The sequence below is a fragment of the Astyanax mexicanus genome, chromosome 18, assembly GCF_023375975.1.
Source record: "Astyanax mexicanus isolate ESR-SI-001 chromosome 18, AstMex3_surface, whole genome shotgun sequence".
NCBI classification, from domain to species: Eukaryota; Metazoa; Chordata; class Actinopteri; order Characiformes; family Acestrorhamphidae; genus Astyanax; species Astyanax mexicanus.
In genome coordinates this window covers 3,259,477-3,274,050 of record NC_064425.1, presented here as the reverse complement: position 1 = coordinate 3,274,050, position 14,574 = coordinate 3,259,477, and the positions used below count along the sequence as shown (strand labels likewise).

Sequence of the window (14,574 nt, the reverse complement as noted above, 5' to 3'; positions counted from 1 at the left end):
CCTTGGCCGCAGTCTGATAGCTGTAACGGTAACCAGACATGCTAAGCTAAGCTAAGCTAAGCTAATGCTGAGCTAAAGCAAGCTACGCTAACCTAACCAAATCCTAGCTAACCAACGCTACTCAGAAAACAGGTATAAATGCTCTCAAACGCGCAGCTTTCACATGAAGACGACTCTGCAGAGCAAGAGAGGAGAGTTTCAGCGTTATTTCACGATCCTAACATTTACTAACACCCTTAACTCCCAATTTTGATATTCAGAATTCGTGGTGTTAGCCTGTACTTTTGGCGGAAGGCACAGTCCGTATTAAGGCATTTTCATTATATTTCATTATTGTAAAAAAAAAAAAAAAAAAAAAAAAAAAGCTGTTGTATAAAAGCAGTAAAACACTCAAGGTCATGTGTTATCGGGAATGACATCACAGCCGTGATGTCATTCGCGATAACACACTTCCTCTCGTGTTCTACTGCTTAAATACAGCAGACGGGAAACCAAGACTATTACCTTTTTTTTTTTACTTGGTTGGTGCTTGAATGTTGGCTACAGGTGGGCTGAAGTATATTATTAAGTTAACATAACCACTCTATGAGTCATGAGTGTAAAAATAGATCTGAGGCTGGACAAGAAGTCTCGTCTATCAGGCCTCTCTCTCTATGTGAGCTAGAAGGTTAGTCAGTTCACCTTGTGAACGTGGGGACAAATCTAACAGACTTAAGGCACTTACGCACAGAATATGATTGTTTCAGACAAACTAATGCACATCAAATTGTACAAAGAAACAAAATATATACATACAGCTCTGCACATGGGAAAAAAAAAGAAAAAAAAAAAGAAAAAGAAGGTGTCAATGAGTTTCTTTGATTTTACCAAATTGAAAACCTCTGAAATATAATCAAGAGAATTTTTGTACCAGGAGTAAAGGCATAAAATTATCCAAAAGCAGTGTGTAAGACTGGTGGAGGAGAATATGATGTCAAGATGCATCAAAACTGTAATTAAAAACCAGGGTTATTCAACCAAATATTGATTTCTGAACTCTTAAAACTTTATAAAAATACTATTGTAAAATCAGAGAAACTCATCCAGAAACTGAAGTGGTCTCTTATTTTTTTTTCAGAATTGTATTTATTAAATGAGGTCTTATGCAGTTGCTCCAAAACTGACAGAAACTGAAAGAATATACTAGCATACACTTACACAGACTTTTTTTTATTATGACTTTATTCTCGTAATATTACAACTTTAATTTCGCAATATTACAACTTTATTCTCGTAATATTTACCTGTGTTCAGCCAGCTGTTGTTCTAGGCTGCGTGGAATCTCTTTACAGAACATCTGGCAACTGCTGGGGCTGGCCATCATACTAGGTTTCTGTGAAGTGATGGGAAGAACTATAAGAAATCTGATCACCTGTACAGTGAACGGACAGCAGGTTATTTTAACTCTGAATTACCGAGATTCTGTGTGTGGGGTACTGAGGCTCCAGACTCTGTCTCCTGGACAGCATCGGCTGAGGTCCACCCGAGTACAGGGCTAATCCGTGCTGATGGGCTCCATCTCCCTACATACAAACACATACATAAAAATTGGCAACTAAAAGTGTTTGTAAAAAGTCTTTTAGTAAAATGACCGACTAATTTGTACAGAATATACCAACTTACTAATAACTAATTTATTTAACCCTTTCAGACCCTGCATCAATTACAATGGACATTTTTTAAATGTTTTGTTGCACACAACACTAATTAAGACCTGTTGTCCATCAGAATAGATCATAAACCAGCCAATAAAACAGCAGCCTAGCCCCGCCCACTGCACTGGACAAAAAAGAAAAACGAGCTCATTTTTACTAATTCTTTGTGATTTAGAACACTTTTTAAATTATGTTTAGGAATAAAGAATTTAGTTAAATGTATTCATATATTGGGACATTTATTAGTAGTCTTATTTTGTGTGCATTCTTATATTTTTCTATCAGTGAAACATAATCCAGTCTTTAAAGTCTTTAAAGGGTTAAAATCATATTGCAGTTTTTCCTTAAATTATTTTTCAGCAGTGAAAGCATTTTACTGGATACAAAACTAAGTCATCAATTCGGTGAGTAGTTAAGTAGCACCACAGCTGATCTGCTCCTGTCTAGTCGAGGCCTTCATGACATTTAATTCAAATCTAAAGCAGTATGAAATGTATGTGGTTAAAGACACTGCTACACGCTTTGTTGGTCTGTCTGCTGGTGTATTAAACAAGGTCAGTGTTCAAAAAGTATTTATAAATTGTAGTTGAATGCATTTTATATGAAAATCCAAAAATACAAAAAACATTTAGACTCTTTATTAATCCAATTTTGATAAATAAAACCTTGCATAAAAAACATTTTGTTTCATAAAATGTTTAATTTTGTTTGGCTTTGGCCAAAATTTTTATTTCGGTGCATTAGGGCCAATTTATACTTCTGAACCGAACCTACGCTGGAGCCTATGCATATCCAGTGAAAGTGCACTACGCAGAGGAGCGTGTTTATACTTCTGTGTGCGCATATCAGTGGCTCTGCGTCGCTCTGCTGTTTAAGTGGCAAAGGCAGGAATGTGTGGGCGGGAACTCGAGGCTTGGTGGACCAATTACAGCTGCGGCCGTCTGTGTTGCGCGACGCACAGTTAAATTTCCAAGGAAATGCGCATCAAGCTATCAAGCTATGGCACAGGGTAGCCGGAGATGCGTAGGCTACAGGGAAGGGTACACAGCGACGCATAGGCTACACCAGGTTTGACGCAGAAGTATAAAATGGGCTTTATCAAGAAATATGCATTACAGCGATCAGGCAAAAATACTTTATCCCATACCTGCGAAATCTCACGTTTTTGCCAGGAAACTACCGTATTTTACCCCTTATTATTTACCTCCATAATTTTTCCGTATTATTTTATAATTTTAAAACCATTCCTATGCCTCTCCAAACTAAAATTGTGTAATGAAAATAAAATGTGTTTCACTTTAAGACAAGCAATGTGTACGTAAACTAAAAATATGTGAAATAAATAAATGTATTTATTATGCTTTAATTCCCTTTTGTGTTTTTATTTAGGCTGTATTATAAGAAATACATATTTAGAAATGTACACAGCATTTCAGTGTCAAGAAAGATATTCTGATCATCTAATTGTAGTTTTTTTAGTGGTTCACAGGTGCTTATTTTAGATTTCTTGTAAACCTGTCTTAAAAAGGGAGACTGAACCTCGGTTGGGCTGGTGGGATGGCTCGTAGAAGGAGGCGCAAAATTTCTCTAATTTTTAAACTCAAAACTTGACAGGTATACCTGATCATCTACCTGTCTGCTCATCTGCAATAGTAATTAAATGCTCTTACTAGAATTAGTTTAATTTTTATACCTCTTGATTTCTGCCCCAGTGGAGATGTCTCTGTTGTGGGGCTAATGTAAGAGTTAATAAACATGAGTAGACAGTGGCGCCTGAACGTAGAGTTATGTTCATATTGGAAGAATTAGTCTTTCTCTTACTATGAAGCCCTGTGTTTAGTGAATAACTGTTGGAGCAGAGAGCACCAGTCACCAGTATGAGGCCTGTTACTCCAACAATAGCTGCATTCATGGTGCTCCCGAGCCGGACAGTAAACAACTGACAATTGGCTGCTTCTTCCTCGGGTATTACATAAGGCGCGGTGTCTGTGTATCAGCAGGGTGGTGGATGGGGTGAGATCGGCTAGGGCAGAGCCAGGTACCCAATCTCCTTCAACACTGACCTCAGGCCAGCTGACGGAGGATACATGGGATTAGAGCTGGGCAATATGATGATATGTTACTGTATTGTGATAATTTTTAACGTCCTCATATGTGGACGTTACATTTCTGCTTCTCTAATTCCTAATTTTTTTAAATATCGGCCATTTGGCCTCTTTTGGAGACAATGCCCGTACCATCTAGTAATCACATGACAACATTACGCTTAATGGATTGAAAACAAGACAGCAGGAAGCCCAGTCAAAAGTTTCTACAGCCAGTCCAGACAGAAACAAAACAATTTTTTTTTATCCATTTTTATGTTTAAAACTAGTTTATGTGCTTACTCTAGAAAAAAACTAAAATTTGGTAAGAATGGTAAGAATTTTTAAAATGTTACATAAACTACTAAACTAATGTCCCCATGTTAGTAAAAATGACTTTCTGTAGAAAGATTAATTTTTGTACTTGTAAGTATATTAAAAATTAAAATAAACAGTAAGTAAAAGTCTGGGTCTCGGGAGGATATTATATATATTATATCAAAAATTGGATGATGAGCAGGAAAAAAATAAAATAAATAAAAATCAATGTACTCTTCATAAAAGAGTATTTGAAACGGTGTATGAGTATCTACATGTCAAAACATTGTGATAATTTTGTGTATTGTGAAAATATCTTTAAATATCATTGTACTATTTAACAATTCTACAATATTTTTACCATATTGCCCAGCTCTATTAGTGTATAAGACGTTCATACTATTCACATTCATATCAGAATTATATTATATTGACAGAAATTCATGGGGCTATTGAGGGTCTTTTAGTAGTCCCTAGGAAGAGGAGGAAACGTAAAGGAGATCATGCTTTTTCTGTGTATGCTGTGGATATATAAGACTTGCTGGGTCTAAATAAAAAAAATCTTTAAAAAGAGACTTAAAACACACCTCTACACATTAGCCTTTAAATGTGGACATTGCTGATATTTTCTGTTTCTGTTATTTGTTGTTTAAATGCTGTCTGTGTGGATTTAGGTTCGTTTTTTGCTCATGGATGGGGTTACTTTATTATTTTAAGGTCTGGGTGCATTTGATTTATTATTTTATGGGAACCACTTTAAAATAAGGCTCCTTTCTAAATGGTTTATGAATAGTTTATAAATTAGTTAATTAATTTTATTAATAACATTATAATTAAATACATTAATAAGTTGTTACAACACATTTATAATTATATATATAACAGTGAAATATAACAGTGGCCTGTTGCTTGCCAAAATAGGGATTGTACATTCATTTATAGTGTTAAACCTTAGTTTGTCTGTTCCATCAGTCAGCATTTACATATACAGCTCTGGGGAAACCACTTATAAATTATGATTTTCTTTAATTTTATCAAATGAAAAACCTCTGGAATATAATCAAGAGGAAGATGGATGATCACAAGCCATCAAACCACCAAACTGAACTGCTTGCATTTTTGCACCAGGAGTAAAGCTGCATAAAGTTATCCAAAAGCAGTGTGTAAGACTGGTGGAGGAGAACATGATGCCAAGATGCATGAAGAAAACTGGGATGAAAAACCAGGGTTATTCCACCAAATATTGATTTCTGAACTCTTAAAACTTTATTAAAACTTTCTCATTTTTTGCAAATAAATGCTTTTAAATGACAATATTTTTATTAGGAAATTGGGGGAAATGTTGTCCGTAGTTTATAGAATAAAACAACAATGCAAATTCTTACTTACTATAAATTTTTGGCCATATTGTTCAGCTCTACATGAAGGGAGCTGGTAAGGACTCACCTGAAGCAAGGGGTCCAGCAGGTCATGTGGGTGTGTCTGGGGGCTCAGAGGTCCTAAAGAAGGGTTCTCCCCAGAGCCCATCTGTTCGTAGACCTTGTTGAGCTCCAGGATGCCTTTGGTCCGAGCCAGGTTCTGCAAGTGCTGCCGGAAAGCCACCAGGCCTAGCAGAAAAACAGAAGGGGCAGAAAATAGCACAGGAATTATTGTTAGCGGTCTATTTTTAACATGAATGAGCAGCATAGCAGCTCTGATTTCCACGCTGCTGTCTGTATGAGCGCTTCTACAATAATAGCATTTCACACCAGAGAGTTTCAGGTGCAGCAGTGCCATTTCGCCCACACCACCTCTGACTGTTCCTTTGCCGCTGCCCCATGTGACCTGACTCACGCCGCTAATCGGGCTATTTTGGGAACGCCCACGGCCTGTGCTCGCACGGTACCACTGATTCATCCCTGCTCCGAGAGCGCTTCAGCGTTCCGGTGACTCTTCACTCCTCCTGTGTCCGGACTGATCAAACATCCTCCAGTTATTTTTGGGTCCTCGAGTGATTGGGAATAATTATAAAGACAAACAGCACAGGACGATGGGGCTTCAAAGCAGCCACTGAATCAGTCCCTGTGTCACCAGACTGTGGGGCGTGTTGAGAGGGATAGTAAAAAAAAAAAAAAAAAGACAAAACCAGAGAGAGATAAGAGATCCAATAGAAGGCTTTATATATTTAGATGCGCATCAGCCAGACCCGTGTCTCAGAGAGTGACTCATTTGAATGATGTGTAGAAGAAGATCAAGCTGCGCTGAAATTGAGTTGCCTGCTCAGGTTGAGGCCTGCAGCTCCCAGCAGGAAACAAGGAGAAAACTACATTCACATCACAGACCTTCTAACCTCTCTCTGATCTGGTTTCGCTCCATTCTCCATTCAAGCTTCGATTTTAGAATGACCTATACAGCTGCATGCAAAAGTCTGGGCACCCTTGGTAAAAATATCTGTTACTATAGATACCTTTGTGACTCAATTGATTTAAACTAAAACAAAGGGTGGACAAATTCTGCAAATGGGCTGTTGGCTATTAAAAAATAATATCATAGTATCATACTATGAGTATCAATGAAGTATGCAAAACAGTATGTCAACAATGGATTTAATGAAACAATGTAATAATGTGAACAATTCACTTGTGTCTAAACTGCTCTTTTACCTTTTATGACACGCTGAAACAAATTATTGAAAGAAATATGAATAATTATTAGTCCTAAGATGCCTACACAATTAATACTCTAAGAATTACTCATGTATTAAACTAAACTAAACTAACTAGTTAGCTAAATGATTTTTTTTTTCCTGCAATCCTAAATTATTGAACACAATCTGAAAATGAAATAGTTATTGTAAGGATCAGGAACATCAGGGCAAGTTGAACATATGAAGTTTACATATATATAGTTTTTTCCTCAAACCATTTCTAGCTAATTCCAAAGGTAAGCTAACTTTATTAAGCACACAGATTAAATCTAATCTTAAATTTAATCTGTGTGTTTTGATTCAGAGAATCAGAATTTTTAACCAGATATCAGAGACAATGTAATCACAGTTTACATGATTAGCTACCGCTACCTTTCCTAGGTAAAAGGTAAAAAATCGCCATATATCCAGATTTGTTTTAACTCACAGTGAGGGAGGGCTTTCCCAGTCGCACACTGACTCTCCTCTCTGCACTCTGTAAAACCAGCAAGCTGATTGGCTGTTTCTCCTGAAAGGCGGAACTTTATGCTTGAACCGGCACTATGATTGGCGTTAATAGATTTTTCATTTACAAAACGGTCAGTGGCCTGCCTCATTATTAATAGTCCAGCTGAGCTGAGCAAAATTGTTTGGGGCTACTGGATAATCATTCGGGGCTGAAGCCCCGGAGCCCAGGCCAGTCGACACCCCTGCTTTGAAGCCCTGTTAATTTGCTTTAAAAAAACAAAAAAAACATGGGAGCTAATAATTTTGATCATCTTAGTTTTCAACAGAAGAAATGTTGAATATTTTATTTTTATTTTACATTCCAAAGTGGACCGAAATGGGCCCAAATCAGGGATTATAAATCTATATTGCAAAGAACTGACAGTATTTTAGGAGAATAGACAAAAGTTTCTACGGGGCTAATAACGTTGACCTTATCTGTATGAACTATGTACTATCCCTATCCCTGGTGCATGTTTGACAGATTTGTACATCAAATACCTTGTGTGAGGGAGGTGTCTGATGCTCGACGGCCCTCGCGGAAGCTGACAGGCGAGCGATTGTGAGCTTCTCTCCTCTGTGAGCTCAGCGCCTGCATGGCGGGGTTCGCCGGCCGTGCGAAAGGCGGAGTCACCCGGCTGATGGGCGTGTTTGCCAAGACGGCCTCATTTAGAGACGACGTGTCCTCCAGCAGGCTCAGATCACTGTGCATGGATCCCATGTCATATTCAGAGTCCACGCTGCCCAGGGACGGGTTGTGACCCAGACTGAACAGCTTCCCTAAAACACATTCAGAAAAAAGTGCACAGCTCTTTAACAACAAGCAGATTTGGAGATTTCAATTCCAGCACATTACAGAGACACTATAATAGCAAGTACAACCATTTGGCTTCTTTTCTGCATCTTCCTGAATATACAGAATAATTAAAATAATTTAAACTAAAACATTTCAAGGACATAAAAACATTCACCAACAACTAACCAGTTTTTCAGAAAGAGGAAACTACTTTTAGTAAAATTTATTGTTAAAAGATTATTAATTTAAATTATTCTATGGTTCAGTCAAAGTTAATCTAGAGCTAGTTTTGGAGCTATGAAGCTAACAAGAGTATTAACTAGGGGAGTCCCAATATGATAGCTATAGCATAATGCAATTATAATCAAACATAATCCACAAAGCTACCCTATGATACATAATCCTACAATCCTACATCTGCTGAGCATCAGAAATCACATTAGAATGTGTATATATACTCTATATATTGCACTTAAAAGCCTTTATTTTTCCCCAAAAATCACCAGTGCACATTATCATCCGGTGCTCCTTATGTATGAATTTTACCAGTCAGGTATTAAAAAGGAGCAGTAAAGCCACTCCACTGAAGTACAGAGTTATACAGGAGTTTCAGTTTAGTTCTCCAGCACCGAGACTGGAGCAGTATTAGCATTAGCTGCTAACCACTACTTGACCGTTCAGTGTTGAGTATTATCAGCATGTAGCCTGCTGCTAACCCCAGCTAGCACTGCTGGAGCAGCATTAGCATTAGTCTTATACCATGCTAGCTCTTTTACTGTTAAGAGACGAGTATATCAGACTAGTCTGAAAACAATATACGTGGGATGAAGCGCTAGTTAATATCGCCCTGGCTTAGCGGAGCACTCAGGGTTCCTCAGTGTAGCGCTATCGGGCGGTTAGCTGCTAATGCTAATGCTCCAGCCTTAGTGATGGAGAAATTCAGGAATCAAAGCTTACTGTAAATAAATGGAAGTGCTTTACTCAAGCAAATAAAAGGTTTTCAGGAGAGAAATCTGTGTAGATTAACATCCAGTGCTCGTTTGACTTGAAATTCTTTTTTAATACATTTTTTTTTTTTTACTTAGCTTAGCGGCGAGACCTGCTGAATTAGAAGTTCCTCATAGTGTCACCTTATAATCCAGGGCACCAAATAGACCAGAAAATAGGCCAGAAAATAGTCGTTCATAGATAGTGCACCTTATAGTGCGAAAAATATGGTAAGATTACTTAGCAACTTAACACATCTTGGGACAGAAGGTTATTGTAACCATGCACAATGTGAAACTATTTGCTAGCTGCATTGCTGACTTCAGATTATTAATGACTGTGAGCTGACCTGCACTAGTGAGGACTCCTGGTTGGTTGGTGACCTCTGAGAGGGTGTGTCTCCGCTGGCTAAAACGTGTCTGATAGGCGTTAAACATGTGGGCGTGATCCTCCTCTGCGTCAGGCTCCTCTGTCTCTATGCCCTCGTCAATCGACATCTCCATCATATTGCTGGGAGATGAAGTGCTGGATTTACGCACTGCCACAGGAGGGAGAGGATCCAGCATGCAGCCGTCCACCTGCAGACAAAAATCAGCGTTGAGTTTAATATTAAAGTGACTGTTCACTCCATAACAGCCTCACAAAATATAGAGAAATACTAAAATTAAAGTGGGCAATAGGGGTCAGGGTTCATATACGTTTTAACCAATAAATTTCATGACTTTTTCATGCCTTCAAGGCAAATTTCATGACCATATGATTTTTAAAACCAGCTCAGGTTCTGGTTGCAAAGGTGTTGCTAGCTGACTGCTAAGGTGTTGTTGACAAGTGGATGACAAGAGGCTGCACAGTTGCTGTGGTATAGGTGTTGTTCATAGGTGGTTACTAAGAATCTGCTCACCAGTTAGTATGGTATAGGTGTTGCATGCTAAAGTGTTGCTAGGTGATGACATGATGTTGCACAGTTACTGTGGTAAAGATATTGTTCCTAGGTAGTTACTAAGGAGCTGCTAAGTATTTAGTATAGTACAGGTGTTGCTTGCTAAAGTGTTGCTGGTGATTACTAAGGAGCTGCTGAGCAGTTAGTATGGTACAGTTGATTGTGTTGATTGCTAAAGTGTTGCTAGGTGGTTGCTAAGGTGTTATACACAGCTATACACACTGAGAAGGCCACAATGCTGAGCTGAACAATGAACACAACAAGATCTAACTCACGGCTGAAGAACTGAGTAATAAAACAAATGTCTGTGCTGACCCTCCTTCCCCCCTCGCTCTCTTTTTGTCTGTGTCCCTCTCTCCCTCTTTTTCCCTCTCTCTGTCTTCCTCCCTTTCTCTCTCGCTTCACTCAGACGAGTGTGTGCAGTGGAGAGGGGGGGGGGGGGAGTCTGGAATGCGGGGACAGGAAGTGTGTTTTGGCTGAGAGGGCAGCCAGAGCCTCATGCCGACCCGAGTCTACTGAGACACGCAATCTTGCACGCACACACACACACACACACACACACACACACACACACTCATGCATGCACACACACACACACACACACACACACACACACATCCTTAACTGACATGGAGCTAAAAGAGAGAGAGAGAGAGGGGGGGGAAGAGAGAGAGAGAGAGAGAGAGAGAGAGAGAGAGAGAGAAAAAGAAAGAAAGCGAGAGCGCAGAGCTTTTGTATGACTCCTGATCACAGTTTCCTGCAGTGTGCTGGGCCAGGAATGCTTTTACCCAACACACAGAGCGAGAGAGAGAGAGAGAGAGAGAAAGAGAGAGACGGGTGGCCTGAAAGAGAGAGTGAATGTACAGGGAGAGTCAACCCCCTTCCTTTCTGCTCTCACTTCAGACACCAGCTCATCATGAGGCCTGGGTTCTTCTACACACACACACACCCACATACACACACCAATGAGCACACACAGATCATGTGGCCTCAAGATTATCACCATCATAGGACGAATTATGTAATCCCCGCCCGAGCAGTCACACTGTCCTCTGTGAGATCATTCTTGAAGCTCAGTGTACGGTTATCAGTTATAACTGTAAAATTAATATATTACTTTATTAATATATTACTTTTAACAAATGCTTAAGTAAAGCATTGATTGTAATTTAATTTTTGGCACTATAAGGAACACTTAAAATCCTTAAATTTTCCCAGAAATGGTCAGTGCGCTTTATAATCAATAATGCTGCTAACCCTGAATAAAATATAAATTTATTGTTCATCTCTATGGCAGCCCCACATTTCTTCTTCTTCATTTCTAAATCTCACAAGTTGTACAGCTTGCTTTTCTCTTTCAGCAGAGAGAAGCAATCCTCTCAGCAGGCTCTTTATCGAGAAACACTAATAAACCATGTGAACCTGAGTCACGTGAAGAGGAAGCAATACTCTGAGCTCACCAGCACTAGAGTAACACTTCAGAGAGGACCTGTTCTGGGAACTGAGAACACAGTGCTTTCAAAAGCTTTATAACACAGTAGAATAAACCACACCTGACATACTGGGTATGAGTGTGTGTGTGTGTGTGTGTGTATAATTTCTAAAAGACTCATTAAAACACAAATCAGACCAAATGCAATAATTCTTAAAGAGAGTGCAATAATACTGTCTCTCAAAGACTGAACTTCTGGTTATACCAGCAAAACCATCTTTTCAACACAACTTCTCTATAAGTATCGACTCTCTCTCTCTCTCACCGACAAAGGTTGCTAGGAACCTGGGTGTTCTGGTTGATGACCAACTCTCCTTCACGCACCATGTGGCCTCAGTTGCTCGGTCCTGCCGCTTTGCGCTCTATAACATCTGAAAAATTAGACCGTTCTTGACGCAACAGGCCACCCAACTCCTGGTGCAAGCGGTCGTCATCTCACGCCTCGACTACTGCAATGCCCTGCTAACTGGCCTCCCGGCCTGTGTAGTAAAACCACTCCAGATGATCCAGAACGCAGCAGCACGTTTGGTCTTCAACCAGCCAAAACGGGCACATGTCACCCCGCTGCTCATTGAGCTCCATTGGCTACCAGTTGATGCTCGCATTAAATTCAAAGCTCTTACAATCGCCTACAAGGTGATGACAGAACAGGCTCCTTCCTACCTGCACTCGCTCCTGAAGGCTTACGCTACCTCCCGGCCGCTGCGCTCCTCCAATGAATGTCGCCTCGCTTTGCCAAACATTCACACAAAGCAATCCAGACTGTTCTCATACAGAGTTCCCCAATGGTGGAACAAACTACCTTCCACTACCAGATCAGGAGAATCTCTCGCTATCTTTAATAAACTCCTGAAGAGAGAGCTCTTCAAAGAGCACTTACTCTCCTAACACCTCTAACTAACTACCTTCTACTACCAGATCAGGAGAATCTCTCGCTATCTTTAATAAATGTAATGTAATGTAATGTAATGTAATATCTCCTCAGCTGGACTCTTTGGATACTTATATATTGTATTTGTACTTGCATTCTGTATTTTATTTATTTTCCTCTGTTACTTCTCTGTTTATTTCTTGTACCCTGTAATGATGCCTACCTACCTACCTATCTACCTATCCATCCACCTACCCATCCATCCATCCATCCATCCATCCATATACCCATCTTCCTAACTACTTACCTATCTACCTTTCTACCCATCCATCTATCTACCCATCCATCTACTTATCTACCCACCTACCTACCTATCCATCCATCCATCCATCCATCCATCCATCCATCCACCTTTCTATCCATCTATCTTTCTATCCATCTATCTATCTATCTATCCATCTATCCATCTATCCATCTATCTATCTATCTATCTATCTACCCATCTATCCATCCATCCATCTACCCATCTTCCTACCTACTTACCTATCTACCTTTCTACCCATCCATCTATCTACCCATCCATCTACTTATCATTCCTCTACCATCCATCTACTTATCTATCCATCTACCCACCTACCTACCTACCTACCCATCCATCCATCTACCCACCTACCTACCTACCCATCCATCCATCCATCCACCTATCTATCTACCTATCCATCCACCTACCCATCCACCTACCCATCCATCCATCCATCCATCCATCCATCCATCCATATACCCATCTTCCTAACTACTTACCTATCTACCTTTCTACCCATCCATCTATCTACCCATCCATCTACTTATCTACCCACCTACCTACCTATCCATCCATCCATCCATCCATCCATCCATCCATCCACCTTTCTATCCATCTATCTTTCTATCCATCGATCTATCTATCCATCTATCCATCTATCCATCTATCTATCTATCTATCCACCTACCCATCTATCCATCTATCCATCTACCTATCTTCCTACCTACTTACCTATCTACCTTTCTACCCATCCATCTATCTACCCATCCATCTACTTATCTATCCATCTACCATCCATCTACTTATCTATCCATCTACCCACCTACCTACCTACCCATCCATCCATCCATCCATCCATCCATCCACCTATCTATCTACCTATCTTTCCATGTATCCATCTACCTATCTTTCCATGTATCCATCTACCTATCTTTCCATGTATCCATCTACCTATCTTTCCATGTATCCATCTACCTATCTTTCCATGTATCCATCTACCTATCTTTCCATCCATCCATCCATCCATCTATCTATCTCTGTGTATGTATGTGAGTTTAAGAGTGAGTAAATGAATAGTGAACTGTGCAAGAGGAGGAGAGTTTGTGTGTGTGTGTGTGAGAGAGAGAGAGAGAGAGAGAGAGAGAGAGAGGGAGTGAGAGGGAGAGAGAGAGGACAGGGGTGGACGGCTGGGACAGGACGAATGGGCAGCTGTCACGTCCGTCGACTGTGGCCTGAGTCACTTATGTAAGACTGGCAGCTGTGCGTGAACCTTATCTATCCCTCCTGCATTTCCCTCATGGCTAGTCAGTGAGTAAAAGAGTGGAAGAACAGAGTTTGTTTGTTTGTTTGGGTTTTGTGCCATATCAGCAACATGATGGCATCAACAATGTTCATATCTTGAGCATCACAGTCTTAAATTAGTGTCTTCATATGAAGGACTTCCAGAAAATTAAGTATTTTAGCTGGTGGAATAGTTTCAAACAGTTCTTTCACGTTTGTAACCCTATAAAAGTCCTTTCTGGTGGTCAAAAGTGCAGGGCAGTCTACTAAGATATGTTTAATTGTTAGAGGAGTATCACAGAACTGGCAGGCTGGAGTCCGTTCGCCAACCAGGAGGTGGAAGAACAGAGAGGTAGACGGACGAAAGCAAACATACAGTTTCCTGAAAACGTAGGAATAAGAGACACACTGAAAGAAAAGATAAAAAAAATGAGATAAAAAGAGCCAAAACTAAATCTTTGTATTTACAGTAGAAGCACTCAGTGGGCGAGTCGCACATATCGCTCCTGTCCAATAAAAACAAGTATCTCCATTTTTGTAGATTTTTAGTTTACTACACAATATGAACAAACTAATTCTTCTTTACACTGTGTCAAAATTTCTTAATGAGTGGATCAATAGATATTCTCCAAAATGAC

At 39.8% G+C, this 14,574-nt stretch overlaps 1 protein-coding gene across 1 annotated transcript in view; it reads right to left on the bottom strand.

Annotated features, from left to right (window-relative positions):
* sik2b (salt-inducible kinase 2b) overlaps positions 1-14,574 on the bottom strand; it is an 85,616-nt gene that overhangs the window by 3,160 nt on the left and 67,882 nt on the right. The window contains exons 10-14 of the mRNA XM_022675039.2: positions 9,401-9,629; positions 7,770-8,048; positions 5,543-5,703; positions 1,455-1,562; positions 1,284-1,372 (exon numbers count right to left, since the gene is read on the bottom strand). Of these exons, the coding sequence (XP_022530760.1) occupies positions 1,284-1,372; positions 1,455-1,562; positions 5,543-5,703; positions 7,770-8,048; positions 9,401-9,629 (866 nt within the window). The remainder of the gene's footprint in view (positions 1-1,283; positions 1,373-1,454; positions 1,563-5,542; positions 5,704-7,769; positions 8,049-9,400; positions 9,630-14,574) is intronic.